This window comes from Gymnodraco acuticeps, unplaced genomic scaffold, assembly GCF_902827175.1.
Source record: "Gymnodraco acuticeps unplaced genomic scaffold, fGymAcu1.1, whole genome shotgun sequence".
In the NCBI taxonomy this organism is placed as follows: domain Eukaryota; kingdom Metazoa; phylum Chordata; class Actinopteri; order Perciformes; family Bathydraconidae; genus Gymnodraco; species Gymnodraco acuticeps.
In genome coordinates, this window is record NW_022990016.1 from 1,120,276 (window position 1) to 1,140,523 (window position 20,248).

Below are 20,248 nucleotides of genomic sequence, written 5' to 3' on the forward strand. Positions count from 1 at the left end.
TTGTGTTTAACATTAACATTTACACACGGATTATTGATCTGTAAAAAAAAAACTACAAACCTTCCCAGCATGCAATTCTCAGCACTACGTACTTCCGTTTTCCCGTCATGCACTTTCAGAAACATGGTGGCTGAGAACTTCCATAACATTGGTTGTGTCACTGTTAGGACATTGTTGTAGTTGTGAATGTATGTAAGGACTAACTGGTGTTAAAGTGGAGTCTGCGCCATGCCGAAGTACTACGACGAAAAAGAGGAGGATGGCCGGGCCTGCGCCGGCGTCCGAGAGGACTTCAGGGCCTGTCTGATGCAGCACGACTGCGTGGTGAAGGTAGGAAAATGTCCTCTAGAGATAAAAACATTCAAGTTCAACGTGTTGTAATTACTTAGTTAAAGGTTAACAGATAAGATAACCCTTAAATAATTTGCTTTATCAAAGTCCCATGGAAAACGTATTTATTTTCCCCCTAACCCATAGGCTGTATATTATAATATGTAACCGTCACCCTATTAATAACTTTACCCGATTTGTGTACATCCGGAACTTAATATCCAAACATATATACTCAACATTAGGAAATACATAATAATTATAAAACATAATAATAAACCTAGATAATACCAGTTATCTTAATGAACCAGTGGTTGACAATCATTCTGAGGTCATTTTAATCAAGTACTTTTTACATATTTGTACTTTACTTGCTACTTTATACTTCTAATCCACTACATTTTGCAGGGAAATATCATACTTTTTAGTCAAATTCCTTAATGAGGTTTCTATAATAGCTAAATTATCCTATCCCAGAAATCAAAAAGGATTGTTTCACTAAGTGTAGATAGGAAATATGTCTCTGTAATACCAACAATCCTCAAATGTCATCCCTAACTAAGATAAAACAACATTTCCAACTGAGGAAGTTAGTGCAACGAGATCAAATACTGCATTTGTGGGAGGGAATCAGAGGGAATGCATGTTTTGCTCATGGGAGGGTCCAGGGTATTCTAACTGGTTTCTGATTTTGTCAGGAGGGGAAGATGCCCAGTGAGTGTCTGAAGGAAGGCCACTGCAAAGCCCTGCAGACGTCCTTCTTCGAGTGCAAGAGGTCTATGGTAAGTCATCGGTAATGACATCAAAGCATTTGTGAAACTACAAAGTGGAAGAATAAGGAGTAGAGGGAATGTTTTACCTTCCTCTTTCCTGCTGTGACTGCTAGCTGTGTGTTCCCCAAGTGGTCAGAAGCACAGTGAGACATACATCATATTATTATATCCAAAACAGAGAATGATTCAATTCAATTCTGTCTTTTCTTTTTACAGATTGACACACGGTCGCGGTTCAGAGGAAGGAAAGGATATTGAGGACTGAACCCTGGACATCTGTAAATACTTGTATTTATTAAATCATTCATCAGCGTGGCTCACTAGGCCAAGGATGTGCATCCTCATCTGAAATGTGTCAAAAAGTGGGCAGTAAAGGTCTACCTAACGTTAATCTGACATACAACACAAGCAACATGAAGCGCTGAAAACACGGGAGCTTTTTTTGAATGAATGTGTGTGTTTGTTGTGCTATGAGCTGATGTAATTAAAGAAATGGTACAAAATAAAGAGTTCTTATTCAAATTTTAATGATGTGTTGTTATCAAACATCTTCTGACATACCATGTATATGCATTATGAAAACACTGTCATACAATTGAGGTAGAAAGTGGACTGAACAACTAATGGAAATGTTACAGAAATCGCACTTTAGCCAATAATTGATCGAGGGAAATGTGTATCAAAATATATTTTTCAATACTGTAGTGCTTCAAAGATGTCTTGGTTTACACGTCATATTCTTTAGACACAATAAACTAATTATTCTGTACAGACCGCTGCAAAATTCAAACTGTATTTATTTCTGTTTATTTTCAATGAAAATTAGGATATCGGTCAAAATAATCACAATTGTATATATTTGTAAAACGTTTTAAGCGTTAAAATTGCATGGTACAACATTAGTATTACATCCTTCCTGCTAAAGACAAAGTCATAGTTTATAGTTAGTAGCAGAAGTTTAAATACAATATATGGCCTTATTACTAAAAACACAAATAGAGAAATTAGCCAAAATGTGTGGACGGACAAAGTGACATCTTGTGTTTAAAGGTGTTATTTTAAAGCAGCCATCATCATCTGCTTGAACTTCTCCATATCCACCTTCTTCATGATAAAAGCCTTGCGCTCCTTCTTCAGGAAGCCCACGGTGTCCATTATCATCATGCCTCTGGTGTGTGTTCCCGTCAGCTCCACGCTCACCGGGTAATGGTCGCTCTCTGTGATGAACGAGTCGTCCACGGCGGCTGCCATGGCGTACGAGTCACAGGAAACGAAACCTGTACCGGCGACAAACTCCTTCTGCAGGCGCTCACTTTGAGATGCCTCGATGCTGTGGCGGAAGATCCGGGCCATGAAGCGAGCTTTATCGGTGTCCTGCGCCAGCCAGGCGTCACAAAACTCCTGTCAACACAAAGGCAAATATATTATTCTCTGATGAGTTCATTGATACATTAAAGGGGCTCATGCTCATTTTCAGGTTCATAGTATATATCTGGTGCCCCCTTCGTGACACGTTTACATGCTATAATGTTCAAAAATGACTTTATTTCCCCATGTTCTCTTTGCTTTTAATGCGAACTGTGTACAAGGCATCTTATGGACGAGGCTCCTCGTAACAGTGTGTTGGCTTACTCTGATATTCAGCCATGATGGTTCTTCAGGACTGCTTTTTGAGCTCGAGTCACACTTTTCGCAGACCTTGCTGGTGATTTTGAGGTAGATGACAGTTTAGGTGTGTCGATTAAGAGGAAAAGATGCCTGTTTTTTTGGTTATTATTGATATCTGGTAATGTACAACCTAATCCTGGTCCGACTAGTAGTAGTAGTCAGATCGCTACTCCTGCTGATTTTAAAGCTAGGTCTGGGTTGGGATTCATCCATTTGAATGTGCGCAGTCTAAACTAGATTTCGTCCGCATTTGGGCGAACTCGACTGACACTGATGTCATTGTTGTATCAGAAACGTGGCTTAATAAATCTATTTTGGCCTCTGACATCTCCTTAAATGGTTATAATGTATATCGTACCGACCGACCTAATAAAGGTGGTGGCATTGCCATTTATGTGAAGAATACGTTTAGTGTAACCACATTGGTTTCCAAATCAATCAGTAAGCAACTCGAATTTTGAAGTGGCAAAGGGTCAACAGGTCATGGTGGTGGGCTGTTACAGACCCCCCTCAGCAGTCAAGGACTCTTTGTCTTCATTAGCAAACCTTTTATCTAAACTTGACTACAAGGAAATAGTGCTACTTGGCGATTTTAACTGGGACTGGTTAACTAGTGTCAGAGGATTTGTATCTCTTTAAATGTTACTCAGATTGTAGACAGTCCTACTCGCCCTAACATTCAGTCCCCAAATAAATCTTCCTTAATTGATCTCATCACTAATGTTCCCTATAAATACTCATCTGTGGGAGTATTTGCAAATGATGTGAGTGACCACTGTGCTGTAGCCACGATCAGGGACACTAAGGTCCAAAAGGTTAAACCTTGCATTATAATAAAGAGAGACACAAAACATTTTGTGGAGCAGGTTTTTGTTCATGATCGGTTTGGTTTTGATTGGGGTAAAATCGATCTGTGTGCTGATGTTGAAACTGCATGGTCACCCCTGCGTACATTTAGAGTGAAGGGACGAGACAATCCTTGGTTTTCTCCTACATGAGAGAAACAAGGCCTGGGCAAAGGCTAGGAGATCAGGCTTAGAGGTAGAATGGCTTCGTTTTAGGCAGCTAAGAAATAGCTTCACATCGCAAATCAAAAGTGCTAAGTCGAAGTATTATCTGTCAGTTACCACAAAAAACCTAAATAATCCTAGAACATTTTGGAAATCCATAAAATCGATATCCACCGGTGAAATCCGAAATGAGCTACCTCCGTGCCTTACCACAGCATCTGGCACTATATCGGACAGGGCCACTATGTTAAATTGCTTTAATGAGCATTTTGTGTCCTGCGGTTCTATGTTTGATTCTGTGACTAACTCTGCTTCTGTGAACACCCCAATCCGTGACTCTGAACAATGTGTTCTGGAAAACCCTTTCAGTTTTACTCCTTTTACTGTCAATGTTGTTCATGAAGCCTTATCTAAGCTAGATCCTAAGAAACCGGCTGGCCCGGACAACGTAGAACCTTTCTTTTTAAAGATAGCTGCAGATTTTATTGCACCACCTCACACTACTCTTTTTAACCTCTCCCTCAGCACAAACACAATTCCAAAAGTATGGAAGTCAGCTTATGTCCTGCCTTTACTAAAAGGAGGGGAGGTCAGTCAGGTTTCAGAAAGCAACATAGCACCATCACTGCGACAATGAAAATGGTAAATGATATTGCGGGTATCTTAGACAAAAAGCAGAGTTGTGCAGCTCTATTTATTTATCTTTCCAAAGCGTTCGATACCGTCGATCATCGCATCCTGAAGCAGAGGCTACTCAGTATTGGCATATCCAGCCATGCAGTGGGTGGTTTGTGAACTACCTCTCTGAAAGGTCCCAATGTGTTCAGTTTGATGGGCTCACTTCTGAGTGGTTAAACATTGCTAATGGTGTTCCACAAGGTTCTGTTTTAGGTCCACTTGTATTCTCCATCTATATCAACAGTTTAGGTCAAAATGTGGATGGAGCAACTTTACATTTTTATGCGGATGATACCGCGATGTTAAGGAGGCTGCTGTTAAATTACAGGCTGTTTTTAACATTATCCAGACGCAGCTCGCGGAGTTTAAGCTTATTTGAAATGTTGATAAAACTAAAGTAATGTTTTTTTCAAAAGCCAAACAGACACCGGAGACCAGTTTGAATATTGTTACTACCTTTTTACCTGTGCTGGACTATGGTGATCTGATCTATATGAATGCACCTGCCCATTACCTGATCAAGTTAGATGCCGCCTATCACAGCGCGCTGAGATTTGTAACTAACTGTAAAGTATTAACTCATCACTGTACCCTGTATGCCAAGGCAGGCTTGCCTTCACTAACTGTACGGAGGCTCAGTCACTGCTACATGTTCATCTACAAAGCCATGTTGGATAAACTACCTTCTTACATCTGCTCTCTTGACAAATTGAAAGTAGCTATTGCCTGAGATCTCATGATGTGGTTTTATTAAATGTGCCAAGTGCTAGGACTGACTTAGGGAAAAAAGCTTTTAGGTGTGCAGCTCCACTAACTTGGAACAGTCTGCAAAAGGAATGGAAACTGAGCAATTTGGTTCCACTAAATGTTTTTAAAGCACGGATAGATGCTATCCAATCGGAAACTGTTGGAACCTGTAAATGTCACTAGCTATGTAAACTGTAGTCACTGTAAGTATGCTTTATGATGTCCTTTTTGTTTTTCTGTTGTTTTATGTGTATTAATGTGGAACCTACTTGCAGCAGGTTGTCCTTGAAAAAGAGATCAATGATCTCAATGGGATTCACCTGCATAAATAAAGGTTTGAAATGAAATGAAATTAGATATGTATTCTAGTGTCAGGCTGAAGAAATGCAAAAGGTTATGGCTTGAAAAGTCTCCAGGATTCAGAGGCGTTTGCGCAATGCATGCTGGTAGATGTATGCACGGTCTGAATTGCTCTATGGACAGATTTATAGCATGCACTGAGGAATTTATGGCTTAATTCAACTACACTATACTATCAACAGTGGTTCCACAAAAATGTTGGCGTATTTTCCTTTTTAGAAAGGTTATGTGCTTTTGTAGTAGAAATGATTTGTGACTATGTGTAAGAGGAAGCCTGACCCAAGACAGCTTGTTGTAGCAGGTGAACTCCCAGCAGGCCAGGTAGAGGGGACAGTGGTAGTCGTTCAGAACGATGTACGCAGCTTCTGGATCAGCAGCAAAATTAAACTCGGCACACACTGTAGTGTTTCCTCGAGCTGTGGAGAAACACACAGATTACACACTGAAGTACACCATTACATGAAGGCAGAGTAGGACCATTATAAGATACAAGAACAACTCAAAAGTACAGTAGCAGGGGAAGTAGGTAATATTCTCCAAAAGACCTCAGAATTTCCAGGATTAAAGTCGTCAATTTATTTCCTGTCAACTGGACGCTTCTTTACTGTAATGACGTCGATCTGACTTTGTGAAAGAATGTAGTTCCTTAACATAATAAAGCACAATTATTTTCTCTTAAATGTGTTAATTTGATAGAGAATGTGTATGTTTATTTTGCTTATTAAGAATTTTATAATCTGAATTTTTATTTAAAAATGTAACCTTTTAATCTCAGGGATTTGTTGTCCTCTGCTCAACCCCTCAGCTCTGTAATTATTGTTTATTTTGTATCTACAATGTTCCTAATATGCCATCCCATTGTCATATGTACTACCACCAACCAGTGTGAACAAACTAGTAAATGATTTTACTGACATTCAGTGTTGCCTCCCATGATGTAGAGCGCTCTGAGTTTACTGGGCAGAGATGGGTCCAGCCTCACAGCCAGAGCCAGGTTAGTGAGGGGAGCCGTGGCAACCAGAGACACCTGGGGGGGAATAAACACACACCATGAAGACCTCACAGAGGCACACACACACACAAACAAAACACACATTCACACGTAATACATTTGTCATTATTGTTGAGTCTATAAAATGTCAGAAAATTGTGAAACCTGTCCATTCCACGTTCTTAAACTCCAAAGCTTTTTTTTATTTCAAAGACATTCAGTTTAATATGATCACACACACACACCTGTCCTGGGTTCTGGTTGATGATCCGGATCATGGCGGACACGGCGCCCTCCTCCTGCAGACGGTCCAGTCCCGGGGCGTTGGGGTCCGGAGCATCGCCCAGCCCGTCCTCTCCGTGGAAGTGTCCGGCACTCAGGCTGTTCCCCAGGATCGGCTTCGCTGCTCCTTTAAACACTGGAATCTGTCTCGTGACAAGAAGAACCCACAATGAAATATTATAACTGTTACATGTCTTTCAATCAGTTTGTTATTATAATGTAAAAAACTAAAAGATATGACGATTTACACGATGAGAACAATGAAAAAAGAGCTTTCCTGTATAATTAATTGTGTTTAATATAATAATAATATTCCGTCAGATGTTTCATTTGATATCTTTTCAAATCAAATAGCCAAAACCAGAGAACTTTCCTGCACTTTTATGTTTGTAAATCTTTTACATTTGCTGTATTTCAATATAATTTTACCCTATTCAATTTCCCTTGTATAACAAATGTACTATACAAATGAAGTTGCCTAGCCTTGAAACTTTTCCACTGAAGTTAACTGTCCTCATACTGCTTGTGTACACATTGGTCCAGTTCCTGCCTCTGGTCGTGTTGCTTGAGGAACCACAACTCATTGTCGGTCAGTTTTATAAACAGCACACATGACACACGTAATTTCCTCTCACACATTTACGATGGTCTGGAAACCCCTGTTCAATATTCCCCAGTTTACCGTGTCAAGATCATAAAATACCTACACAGTATAGAAAGCAGAGCTGCACCCACCTCGAGTTTATTGCATGCTTGGAGAACTCGCAGTGTGTTCTTACACACATTCTCCACCGTGGTGTTTCCATGGACACAGGTGACCCCCAGGACCTCCACGTTGGGGGCGGCCAGCGCCAACATGATGGCCTGAGCGTCGTCCACCCCACAGTCCACATCAAGCAGCAGCTTCTTACTCATCGTGGAGCCTGAGGAGCAAACACTTCAGAAATGACAACAAAAACATAGCTGCTCTGTTACACTACGACTCCTCTAGAACATGAGTAAACTGCAGATAATGTTTCCACTATATCAATGTTTCAGTAACATTTCTGGTTGTTTAATTTAGAGGCCCTATTATGCTTTTAGGGGGATTTTCCTCGACTGTTTAGTGTTGGATAGGTTTTTGTGCAAATAAATGGTCTGCAAAGGCTAAAATCCTAAAGTCCCCCCCCCCCCTGCCTGTAACACCTCCATTGGACTCCTTTGTTTACTTCCGGAACATTGTGGCATCTCTATGCGCTTCTATTGGCTAGCGCTACAACACATTGTACATGATAGCCTAAGGGGCGGGACATCTCTAAGCGGTTGACCAATCATAACAGAGTCAGCCAGCTAACCAATCAATGGGCTCTGGTTTCAGACAGAGGGTGAAAAAAGGTGCTGCAGCACAGGCAGTGTGAGAAAAACAAAGAGCTTTTTGAACATTAAAGCATGGAGACATGTCACAAAATACTAATATGAACCCGGATATGAGCATTAAAGGGCCCCTTTAGTTAACTTATAAAACAAAGGTACATTTTTAACAAGACAACTCCTACCTGTAGCTGAGTGTGAGAAAGATGAACAGTAGTGTTTTCCGGCTGCTTCACTTCCTCTATCAGAGTGGAACCGCCGCCGGTCAGCTGCAAACAACCTTTGAGCAGCAAGAAGAGGATCAGACTGAATGGAGAACAGACAGTGGACTGAATGGGAGGAGTTATGAAAGCACAAGTTAATGATAAATCAGCCTCTGATTAATCATTCGGTGAAAAAATGTATCTATTATCAGACTTGGAATTAACACACATGCAAAACATATTGAAAGTGTATTTATGCCACAATATAACAATACCCCCATACAGACAGTCCTGAACATTTTACTTTAGTAGATTTAAACTTCCAAAAGGAAAAGTTGCCTATTGAAGATCTGCCTATTTAAGAATCAGAAATATGTTGCATGACATTGTTGCAGATGGTAAAATGTTTAAATACGTATTAGTTGATTTATATGTTGTCTTATTATTATTAGCAAGAACAAATACAAGTAAAAGTACCTCACATGTGTACTTGAATAGAATATGTGGGTTAATGTACTTAATTACACCACATTTTATCATGTAAGAGTTTAAATGTAATCACATGTCTCTGATTTCTGCTTTAACGAGTCTGAGAATGTCTTTCACGCGTGTCTGATTGATACGGTGAACTGAAACACAGCAAGCTAACACGACTTATCTGAAAGAAATATATGAAAGCAAGCAAAGCTGTGTGAATTTGCTCAAACATCTCTCCAGTGTTTAAAGTGTGAAAGCCTCGCCTCTCACCTGCTGCAGAATCTGTGAGATGGTTTTACAACAGTTCTGATAATCAGCGCCATGCAGACAGATGGAGACAGAGAGGAGACACATGCAGAGAGGTCTCACTCTGACACCAAAAACTGCACCGGGATTAAGAGCAAAGGCTATATAAAGGTTAAGAGCAGACTGTTCACACTGTATGATGTTATGAGAACAACGTGTAGACAAGTAAAAGCATAAAAATCTAATAAATAGAATGATGCAAGTTCAAATATAGGGCTTATACATTAACATGAATACAATTCAGCAACAATAAAATGTAGGTAGAAAATATTGCAAATGATTACCCGTAATGTAAACAGACATGTATTACATTCAACACACACACACACACACACACACACACACACACACACACACACACGCACACACACACACACACACACACACACACACACACACACACACACACACACACACACACACACACACACACACACACACACACACACACACATATAAACAGGAATGTAGTAAATGTATAATTAACAGTAGAAATGGGGTCACAGAGTAAGCAGAGTAAGCATCTAGTGTTGACATTTGTTTTACTGAAGAAGTGATTCCTCTTTAACAAACAGGACATCTACAACAATGACGACATTTCCGGTAATGCTTTTAAAGGGGAACACACGTTTGTTTTGGTTTTACAGAGAAGTGCTATCAAACCACTTCACATCCCTAAATACTACAATACTAATTTTGAAAATGATATACTTTTACATCATTTTGGTGATTTTTTCTTGTGGGAAATAATAAATAACTCCTCTGTTGTACAGTGCAGTGCTACCAAATACACACAGGAACAAATAAATCCCTGGAAGGCTGGCCAGTGTAGCTGGAGATTTAAAATAAAGAATAGGAATATTCTCAAAAAGCATGGGTCATTTGATCCCGCGACTTCAAATAATGCAGTTTAGTATTATTATTCTGAAAGAGTAGGACTCATATGGCATCTGTCCTTATTTTATTTTTTCTCTATTTACGTTCTGCACGTTTGAGTCAACAAGTGAAAACATAATAAAATGTTGGTCACAAAAAACCACTCTTCACCATAAGTGTGAGGTAACCAGTAGTAGACCATGATGTGTAAAGTGCTTTTGGTAGCACTGCATCAACAACACGCTAGTCATTTATTATTTTCCACAAGAAACATTCACTAAAATTATGCAATATCCTATTGTATCAAAAATAAGTGTTGTGGTATAACCAACAGGAGACCATCAATGCATGAAGTGATTTAGGTAGCACTTCCGTGGGTAACACTGGACTGAATGATTATTTCCAAAAAGAAACAACGGGATTTTTGTGGGATTGTATGACACCTACCGTTAATCCCTCAAATTCATTCATACAGTAGATAAAACAAAAATAAATATAGAGATATTTATTCTGATAGATTTCAAACATATCACTGAGCAGCTACTTTTTTAAAGAATGCTCTCTCTGAGACAACATTTTAGATGATGAAATATTTGCTGCCCAATTCACAAAGGTCATTTAATTTACGGATACACTCACTTGGCATTGACAAGCCTTTATTCATTATCCAGTTTATTTTATACCTCTGTGGGGGTGCAAGCACCTTTACCCCCCCCCCCCCCCCCCTCCAGCCTGTGTGCGTGTACAACGGATCACAAGGTCCTACTTTACTCATTAACAATGGATAAAACTATAACAGCATTTGGCAACAACAGCCATATCAACATAAATACATGTAAGCAAAATAACATTTTCAAAATAAAATCCACTGTCTCTGTAGGTTTTGTACAATAAGGTACAATAGCGCTGGTACAACAGAAGAGGTGTTGTTGATGTTGGGAGAAAAATGCAATATGCATTATTTCAGTCTTAAAACATGTATCAAGTGCTCAAACTCTTACATTGCAACATTATACAATTGCAATAGTAAAAAGCAGTTTTTCAAATCATCTTCATGCAGGTTAAATAAACGTGGTTTTTATCCAATTTTCATTCTGCATAATTCAACACAAGCTTTGTAAACAATAACAACTCAAGTTTCAATGGCTATCAAACCACCATAGTGCTGCATATACATTTCAAAATATCCTAAATATCCGTCGATATGTTTATAGAGTAATGTGACACACCACGATTTGTAAACCCTCACTGCTTCCAGTGTAGCATCAGAAGAGAAATCACATTAGGTGAGACATCATTATACAAATGCCACACTGTGGGGTCGGATATGTGCTTGATTCAGATCAGTTGGTGTTATATACGAGAAAAAGGAGAGACAGCGCGATAGAAATAGACAGCAGGCTAAAAGCTCAGCAATGAATCAAATGAGTGCTTTGACTTCTTTACGCCTAGTCATTCTGCAGCTCAATTTAGGTCCAGAAAAATATGATCAAAGCTCTGATCTTTTAATCAAAGCTACACTAGCTGCTACTACTAGAATTGTAGCTGTTTCTTAAAAGACACTTTTTCAAGAGTTAAACTCATTTTCTTTTCTCCAGACAATAACACTTTTTTACTGCTGTTGTCTTTCGCCTAAATGTGTATCTTTTAGCACTCCACAAATAAGAGAACATCTTACACAGCATCAGCAACACAAATCCAATGAAAAGACCAACAGTAACAATGCCTTATTGTCTCTGTGTCTCTCAGCTCCAAGCCCATCTTTATAATCTGCTCACAGATATGTAGTTCAACTCTTTTTTAAGGGTGCTCTGTAATTCCGCAAACAGCAGGGCACTGTAGCTCATAACGTAAATGTTAATCAAGCAGGAGTGAACATTTGTTTAGGACTTTTCAGGGGTGGATAAATACACATATTGTGAGTTTTACAGCAGTAACTTTGTGTATGTGGCATTTACTCAAAATAAACTACAATGCCCACGTTCACCGTAATAAGGGACCTGTCAGCCAGTGAAAGTGTGGCTCGTTGATGTGCTTTTCATCGTTTTTTGGCACCAATGTTCATTGTTCGTCTTTGCAATCAATTTTGTGGCAATATCAAAAATGGTTCAGCCTTGACCATCTGACAATCTGATCAAATAAATAAAAAAGGAAAATAACAAACGTGTCCCTGATCGTCTTTCTAAAGACTGAGTCTATTTCAGATCTTTTTTCTACGGACACGATGTACTCCTGATGCTACGACTGGTCGTCTGCACACAGTGTTGTCTGCACAGAGGCTACAATGTGACACAGAAAGGCATCCCTAGCATCTCTGTCTGTGAAGTGGTCGTGAAAAGTGTGTGATTCTAGCACTACTAGAGGAGGGGGGGAACGGCTAGAAAACAATCTACAGTAGCACTTGGACATTTATTATCGTAACAGTGACTAAGCACAAAACAAAGGGCTGTTGTTCCAGTTCGGTATTTTTTGTTTGTGTGGTGCTCTCATCATAATTCCCTCCAGCCTTTTGGGTTTCCTCCAGTTCAGATTAGGTCTCGACCTTCCCGTACGTCCCCTCTGGAGGGCGGTATTGTTTGGGGAAGGCCTTGAGCTGCAGAGCGTTGAAGGCGTATTTACGACATCCCACGTTCTTCATGGTGTTCTCTCTCCTGCAGCCCTCACTGTGGAGACACACAAGCAATGCATTATTTATTTTTTACAATGAGCTGCAGGGGTTTGGTTACATGATTGAGATTTATGACCTTTATGATCAGCTGACCTGCGCATACAGTCCAGGGCCTGGTAGAAGACCTGCGGGGCGAGGGCGTGCTCCTGCTGCAGGACCTGGCACTGCTCCAGGGTCAGAGACATGGCCGTGCGGTCCTTGGCGCTCTTACAGCTGGTGAAGCGCACGCCATTCAGACGCCGGCACGCCTTCAGGGGTTTGGAGAGTGAGATGAGAGGAGACTTTACAGCAGAATCAGGTTTTTATACACAAGGAAAATGCTGTTGTGTATTGGTGCATGACATACACATAGTAAGAGGAAATAAACATAGATATGGAAGAAAAAGTCAATTCTTTCACACACAGTGACGTCACGAGCTACCCACAATGCAACGCGCGCCATATATATATATATAAATACGCCATTTTCCTGGAGGTGCTAATATCCTGGAGGTGCTAATATAAACAGCTAGGTAATGTAGCAGGGCAGAGCGCAGTAGGTTTTTTTTCTGAATAAACGACCGAAGAAATCGCTGCATGTCTTCGGATTACATCTCTGGACTTGAGGGGTGTGCTTTAGGTCGTTACCAGCGTAAACTAGAGCTGTGTGGGTTGTCCGATTGCCCTTACAGACTGCCTGCAGATGTATGGAAAAACGACTCTCGAAAGTGGCCTTCGGTCGATTTTGGCAGCATCTACGTCTATCTTCTGGAAACACCAGGTGAATACCCCACTTGTCACAATAATATTATCATGCCAATGCATATATGTGGTATTTTAGAGTTGACTATATTGATTAAGGCAATAGACTATGATATTCTGCTTGCACCTCGTGTGAAATGGTGAATACCGGAAGTACGGTGTCGCCCTCGGCCCAAAACCCGTATGTGTGTGTGAAAGAATACAAAAAACTATAAAATATATGTGTATATCTGAATTCAAATCAAACTGTATACTGTAGAAGAAATGTGCAATAAAAAACCAAACACGTACTATTAAATATATAGAATATATCTGAACTAAAAGGAAAGAGCTGGGCAGTTGTTAAGGATTTTGCAGAAATGGGCAAAGTTGCATATTGTTAATGTAAATTAAATTAAAAAAAAACAAGAATGAGGAATAGAAGAACATCAAAAACCATGAAAGAATTATAAATAATATGAAATATACTAGAAAAATATTTAGAATATCCAAATTAAAATAAAAAAGATTTTTTTTAGAATTGGTTATTTTGTGCATGAAAATGCAGTTGACCAAGGAGTATGCTTTGGTGCATAACATTAACCAAGTAAGATGAATACAGAAGTACAAAAGTTAGATATAGAATAGAAGATAACTGCAATCAAATTATGAAAAAAAAAGAAATGTGTACAATATATTTGAATGAAGAATGGTGCAGTTGTAATACTTTCTTGCAGAGATGTGCCCAAGAAATGTTTTACAGTGTGAAGAAATGCAACGTCCAGAGCTATAATCCCACAGATACAGTATGTGTTTATGTAATGCATGCCGACAGATGAGAAGATGATAATGTAAAGTGTAGAGTCCAGGGGGTTCAGGGCCTTATTGATGAGGCAAACTGCAGAAGTGAAGAAGAGCACATTTGCACAGAGAAGTGAGTTCACCTCGGCTGCTTGCCACAAGATCTCCACGTTCTTGTTTTTCTTGGCGTTCACGTTCAGGCTCAGCTGTTTGAGCAGATCGGGAACACTGGTGGGGCTGCGGGAGCGAGGCAGGCCTGAGGAGCGCAGGGGGAGCCAATAAAACAACAAGATACACATGTAACCTCTGATACAAGTGTTGTTTCTGTATGTAACTCACAGTCTTCTGGCAGCACTTCTTTGAACTGATCGAAGTAGGAGCTGAGGCGCGTCATGCTCTCCATGTTGATCACCTCCTGTAGTGACGTGTCTCCAAACCTGGACACAAGCAGGATATTAGAGTGCAGATCCTTCAGGACCATCTCACGTGTCTTAAACATGTCTCAATCAAAGTCAGTAGTGTTATTGAGAAATATCATTAGTTTTCCTACTGTATAACATGAGTTTATGTCCTCTCTCTCTGCTCATTCAGGAAACTGATGCTTTTTAAAGGCTTCCAAGTCATACATACAAAATATTAAACTACTTTATTACTTATTAATTTTCTTATTTACACTATCAGATTTGCGAATACAATTTTTAATGAGCATATTTGTATATTCAGCTAATTATATCATAGCATTTATGAATATTATATATAAATGTTTTCAAGATAATGGATCACAAAGTTGTTGTTTTTCCAATTTCAACCTTATGAATAAGCTAAATAGTTGGTAATTCACATTTATTTGATTTCATATTTTGGGTTTAAAATATTTGGATTTTTCTGGGGAATATCAAACAGTTTTTTAAATTGAATTTGTAATTATTATTTTAATAAAAAAACCTTAAAAAATGGAAAACACAGAATCTATTCAATTATTCAAATGATATACAACCTGATGCTTAGAGAGTATTTTAAAGAGCTTTCCCCATTTTATATTTGGTAAAATCTCTTAAGTAGAAATGTGAGTATTAACACCTAAGCTTAACATACCACAATGTCTAAAGATTGACCTATACATCCAAATGTTGCTCCACTACTCTTCATTTCTTCCTGTCCTCCCCCCTCCACCCCTCCACCCCTCCACCCTCCTCTCCTGTAGCGTCAGAGACTCACTTCTCGGCCATGGTCTGCTGCTCGTTGATGCCCACGTTGAAGAGGACCGGCTGGACGCGCAGCAGCATCCCGTTCTGGATCTCCCGGGGCAACGTGTCGAACATCACCCCGGGCAACGGCACCCTGACGTTGAAGCCGTTCCTGTTTCCTGTGATCACCGGCATCATGTCCGGGGAGAAGGCCGAGGTCGCCTGGGTGACTTTGAAGGTGACGTTCCTCAGGTCCATCACTCCCACGCTCATGTCCTCCAACATGGCCAGCTCCTCACCTGAAAGACAAGAAAGAAACACGAAGAACATTTACACCAACTAAGATGTTATGGTTAGGTTCCTGCATGTTTGCTTATTATCGCAAATTGTAAATTTAAAATAATAGAAATACAACTTCTGCAAGACCTTACACACTTGGTGGAGGTGTGCACTCTCATATTGCTGGGTGATGGTCCATTTCTAAAGAAGCACAAACACGCCTCGCACACATGTTCACACACCCCTCAGAGACATCCCCACACACATCCTCACACACTCCTCACACACAGGTTACCGTAGGTGCTGAGCAGGCCCTCGTACTGCACCAGCAGGCCGATGGTGTGCAGCTGTCTGAGGAAGCCCGAGTCACAGAGAGAGTTCCTCAGTTTGATGATGAAGCCGCAGATCAGCGCCGTCAGCTGTCAGAAGAAAAACACAAGTCAACACAGAGGTGGAGGAAGTACTCTCACCTACGACTTTAAAAGTAGGAATACTGTTAGGGCACGATGCACACTGTGTGATGACAAATGATTTTCCAAAGTGAGGGGAAAAGGGGAAGGTGTAAGTTGACGGACCGTCTGGCAGAAGACGACGTCGCGGCGGTACTGCATGGTGAGGCTCAGGGCGATGGTGGGGGCGCTGTCCTGCATCAGAACAAACACCATGGCCTTCTTGGCTTTGTCGCTCATCAGAGACGCACAGTCTGTGAGCGTGGAGAGCAGCGGGTACAGAGCCTCGCTCCACTCTCCTGAGACACAGCAGGGAACACACTCAAGCACACATGGAGAGTACACACATTGTGAAACACATCCGGAATACTGCTCTTACCCGGGGACTTCTTTTCTTTATCTGGGCTGTGTTCTACGAGAGAGAGAACGTTTGTTTACTTAAGGACAAAATTCTACTTTTATTGTAACACTATTATATTTTAAACATTGAGCAACACTCATATCGACCTGTGTGTGTGTGTGTGTGTGTGTGTGTGTGTGTGTGTGTGTGTGTGTGTGTGTGTGTGTGTGTGTGTGTGTGTGTGTGTGTGTGTGTGTGTGTGTGTGTTTAATTATTTAGTACAGGCAAGAGACACAAATGAAGGACAGGACAGAACGATGGGATATACCATCTCACCAACATAAAAAAAAGGAATTATACAAAAATGAAAATAACATTAATAATAATAATAAAAAAGAAAGAATAAAAATAACAAAATGAAAGATGCAAAATGTTAAAAATAAATCCATCCATCTTCTTCCGCTTATCCGTGGTCGGGTCGCGGGGGTAGCAGTTCCAGCAGAGAGCCCCAAACTTTCTTTTCCCTGGCGACATCAACCAGCTCTGACTGGGGGATCCCAAGGCGCTCCCAGGCCAGCGAAGAGATATAATCCCTCCACCTGGTCCTAGGTCTACCCCTTGGTCTCTTCCCAGCTGGACGTGCCTGGAACACCTCCCTAGGGAGGCGCCCAGGTGGCATCCTAACTAGGTGCCCGAACCACCTCAACTGGCTCCTTTCGACGCGAAGGAGGAGCGGCTCAACTCCGAGTCCCTCCCTGATGACCGAACTTCTCACCTTATCCCTAAGGGAGACACCAGCCACCCTGCGGAGAAAACCCATCTCGGCCGCTTGTATCCGCGATCTCGTTCTTTCGGTCATGACCCATCCTTCATGACCATAGGTGAGGGTAGGAACGAAAATGGCCCGGTAGACAGAGAGCTTTGCCTTCTGGCTCAGCTCCCTTTTCGTCACAACGGTGCGGTAAAGCGACTGCAGTACCGCTCCCGCTGCTCCGATTCTCCGGCCCATCTCACGCTCCATTGTTCCCTCACTCGAGAACAAGACCCCGAGATACTTAAACTCCTTCACTTGGGGTAAGGACTCATTCCCTACTTGAAGTGGACAGTCCATCGGTTTCCTGCTGAGAACCATGGCCTCAGATTTGGAGGTGCTGATCCTCATCCCAGCCGCTTCACACTCGGTTGCGAACCGATCCAGTGAGTGCTGAAGGTCGCAGACCGATGAAGCCATTAGAACCACATCATCTGCAAAAAGCAGTGGTGCAATCCTTAGTCCACCGAACTGCAGACCCCCTCCCCCATGACTACGCCTCGAAATCCGATCCATGTATATTACAAACAGGATTGGTGACAAAGCGCAGCCCTGGCGGAGGCCAACCCTCACCGGAAAAGGGTCCGACTTACTGCCGAGGACCCGGACACAGCTCTCGCTTTGGGAGTACAGAGATTGGATGGCCCTGAGTAGAGACCCCCTCACCCCATACTCCCGCAGCACCTCCCACAGTAACTCCCTGGGAACTCGGTCATACGCCTTCTCCAAGTCTACAAAACACATGTAGACCGGATAAGCGTATTCCCAGGCCCCCTCCAGGATCCTTGCGAGAGTAAAAAGCTGATCCGTCGTTCCACGACCAGGACGGAATCCGCATTGTTCCTCCTCAATCTGAGGTTCGACAATCGGCCTGACCCTCCTTTCGAGTACCTTAGAGTAAACTTTCCCGGGGAGGCTGAGTAGTGTGATGCCTCTGTAATTGGCACACACCCTCTGATCCCCCTTTTTAAAAAGGGGAACCACCACCCCGGTCTGCCACTCCTTCGGCACTGTTTCCGACTTCCACGCAACGTTGATGAGACGTGTCAACCATGACAGTCCCTCAACACCCAGAGCCTTCAGCATTTCTGGGCGGATCTCATCCACCCCCGGGGCTTTGCCACTGTGGAGTTGTTTGACGACCTCAGTGACCTCCCCCCGGGAGATTGGTGTTGATCCCCCGTCATACTCCAGCTCTGCCTCTAACATAGAGGGCGGAGTTGTCGGGTTCAGGAGTTCCTCAAAGTGTTCCTTCCAACGCCCTAACACTCCATCAGTTGAGGTCAACAACGTCCCATCCTTACTGTACACAGCTTGGATGGTTCCCTGCTTCCCCCTCCTGAGGTGTCGGACAGTTTTCCAGAACAACTTTGGTGCCGCCCGAAAGTCCTTCTCCATGTCTTCTCCGAACTTCTCCCACACCCGCTGCTTTGCCTCGGCCACGGATGAGGCTGCTGCCCTTCGGGCCTGTCGGTACCTTGCAACTGCCTCGGGAGTCCCCCGGGATAACAAATCCCTGAAGGCCTCCTTCTTCAGTCGGACGGCTTCCCTGACCACCGGTGTCCACCAGGAGGTTCGAGGGTTACCGCCCCTTGAGGCACCTAGGACCTTGAGACCACAGCTCCCCGCCGCGGCTTCGGCAATAGAGGCTTTGAACACCGACCACTCTGGTTCAATGTCCCCAACCTCCACAGGAATGCCCGAAAAGCTCCGCCGGAGGTGTGAGTTGAAGGCCTCCTGAACTTGGGCCTCCTCCAGACGTTCCCAGTTCACCCGAACTACACGTTTGGGCTTACCAGGTCTATCCAGAGGCTTCCCCCGCCACTCGACCCAACTCACCACCAGATGGTGATCAGTTGACAACTCCGCCCCTCTCTTTACCCGAGTGTCCAAAACATACGGCCTCAGGTCCGATGATGAAAAATAAATTACAAATAATAATAATTGAAAAAAGAAACACACACACGACATGAAACACATTAATGTTCCATCTAATCCCACTTTTCGTTAGAGCAATTCTTTCTCAATGTCCTGTTGTGCCAATCAACACAACCTTATGATGGTTTGTGGCAATATTTTTTTTACAAAAGAAGTTACCTTCACAATGTATTTGTGTGTGTGCCTGTGTGTGTGTGTGTGTGTGTGTGTGTGTGTGTGTGTGTGTGTGTGTGTGTGTGTGTGTGTGTGTGTGTGTGTGTGTGTGTATGTGTGTGTGTTTGAGTGTGTGTACCTTTCTTGGTTTTCCCCGGCTCCTCATTGGCGAGCTCGAAGACGTCCTCGGAGCTGCTGTCGCTCTGTATTCTGTCTCTATGCAGCAGGCTGTCCACTCTCTGGATCACACAGTCCAGGCTCTTATTCACATTCAGCCACACCTTGTCCTGCACACACACACACACACACACACACACACACACACACACACACACACACACACACACACACACACACACACACACACACACACACACCACACACACACACACACACACCACACACACACACATGATAAATAAAAACAAGACAAAAACACAGACATCAAAGAAGCAGTTGGACTTTTCTCCTACCCAATCATCTTCGTGTAAATCTGCATACATGGAGGCGCGCTTGTTTCTACTCCCGTCGCTGCCGTCCGGAGGAAATGCGTGGCGGGACGGAGAGGTGGGGGCACGGGACGGAGAGGCCGAGTGGCGAGGGGAGGGGGAACGAGAGGGGGGACGGGAGGAGGGTGAGAGGGAGGAGGAGGAGGGGGAGGGGGTGCTGCGCTGGGTGGGCTCTGGGCGGGCGGCTGCCAGGGCGAGGATGGCTGAGGAGAGCAGCTTGGAGTCACACACGGTCACCAGCTGACGAGTCTGAGGAGGAGAGAGAGAGAGAGGAAGAGAGAGGGAGAGAGAGAGATGTGATTACACCGTGGGGATATAATGAACAGGGACTGGAGGGAAACA

At 42.5% G+C, this 20,248-nt stretch overlaps 3 protein-coding genes across 6 annotated transcripts in view; 1 reads left to right on the top strand and 2 right to left on the bottom strand.

Moving 5' to 3' along the window:
* The first annotated feature begins 101 nt into the window (after nt 1-101).
* LOC117544575 (cytochrome c oxidase assembly factor 5) lies at nt 102-1,631 on the top strand. Of its 2 annotated transcripts, XR_004568707.1 has the most exons (4): nt 102-330; nt 1,029-1,112; nt 1,320-1,458; nt 1,502-1,631. XR_004568707.1 is itself a non-coding variant. In XM_034213742.1 (3 exons), exons 1-3 carry the CDS (start codon nt 229-231, stop codon nt 1,359-1,361), a joined length of 228 nt encoding a protein of 75 aa, XP_034069633.1. In that variant the 5' UTR covers nt 102-228; the 3' UTR covers nt 1,362-1,631. The 2 variants fall into 2 exon arrangements, 1 of the variants encoding a protein (XP_034069633.1); XM_034213742.1 differs by having other exon boundaries at nt 1,320-1,631.
* On the bottom strand, nt 1,609-9,260 carry si:dkey-4e7.3 (uncharacterized protein LOC402865 homolog). 3 transcript variants are annotated; one of them, XM_034213741.1, is made up of 8 exons: nt 9,140-9,260; nt 8,375-8,469; nt 7,575-7,762; nt 6,803-6,982; nt 6,482-6,593; nt 5,846-5,982; nt 5,476-5,526; nt 1,609-2,504 (listed from the first exon to the last, which is right to left on the bottom strand). In XM_034213741.1, the coding sequence occupies exons 1-8, from the start codon at nt 9,190-9,192 to the stop codon at nt 2,157-2,159; spliced, it is 1,164 nt and encodes a 387-aa protein (XP_034069632.1). In that variant the 5' UTR covers nt 9,193-9,260; the 3' UTR covers nt 1,609-2,156. The 3 variants fall into 3 exon arrangements, with proteins under 3 accessions (XP_034069632.1, XP_034069629.1, XP_034069631.1); XM_034213738.1 differs by having other exon boundaries at nt 8,375-8,495; nt 9,140-9,244; XM_034213740.1 differs by lacking the exon at nt 5,476-5,526 and having other exon boundaries at nt 8,375-8,495; nt 9,140-9,238.
* Nucleotides 9,261-9,700: 440 nt separating this feature from the next.
* Nucleotides 9,701-20,248, bottom strand: part of inpp4aa (inositol polyphosphate-4-phosphatase type I Aa) — a 19,755-nt gene continuing 9,207 nt past the window's right edge. Inside the window, exons 13-22 of the mRNA XM_034213720.1 lie at nt 19,871-20,155; nt 19,537-19,684; nt 16,535-16,567; nt 16,282-16,454; nt 16,002-16,125; nt 15,459-15,726; nt 14,580-14,677; nt 14,384-14,496; nt 12,813-12,967; nt 9,701-12,714 (exon numbers count right to left, since the gene is read on the bottom strand). Of these exons, the coding sequence (XP_034069611.1) occupies nt 12,582-12,714; nt 12,813-12,967; nt 14,384-14,496; nt 14,580-14,677; nt 15,459-15,726; nt 16,002-16,125; nt 16,282-16,454; nt 16,535-16,567; nt 19,537-19,684; nt 19,871-20,155 (1,530 nt within the window). The 3' untranslated portion in view covers nt 9,701-12,581. The remainder of the gene's footprint in view (nt 12,715-12,812; nt 12,968-14,383; nt 14,497-14,579; nt 14,678-15,458; nt 15,727-16,001; nt 16,126-16,281; nt 16,455-16,534; nt 16,568-19,536; nt 19,685-19,870; nt 20,156-20,248) is intronic.

Bases quoted from the DNA above. Each gene is read 5' to 3' on its own strand.
- si:dkey-4e7.3 (XM_034213738.1), bottom strand. From the start codon at position 9,223: ATGTGTCTCCTCTCTGTCTCCATCTGTCTGCATGGCGCTGATTATCAG. The intron at 6,983-7,574 runs GTGGGTGCAGCT...GTCACGAGACAG, and splicing joins AAGCATGCAATAAACTCGAG to ATTCCAGTGTTTAAAGGAGC. The intron at 2,505-5,475 runs GTAGGTTCCACA...TTGTGTTGACAG, and splicing joins TCAAGGACAACCTGCTGCAA to GAGTTTTGTGACGCCTGGCT.
- LOC117544575 (XM_034213742.1), top strand. From the start codon at position 229: ATGCCGAAGTACTACGACGAAAAAGAGGAGGATGGCCGGGCCTGCGCC. The intron at 331-1,028 runs GTAGGAAAATGT...TGATTTTGTCAG, and splicing joins AGCACGACTGCGTGGTGAAG to GAGGGGAAGATGCCCAGTGA. The intron at 1,113-1,319 runs GTAAGTCATCGG...TTCTTTTTACAG, and splicing joins TCGAGTGCAAGAGGTCTATG to ATTGACACACGGTCGCGGTT.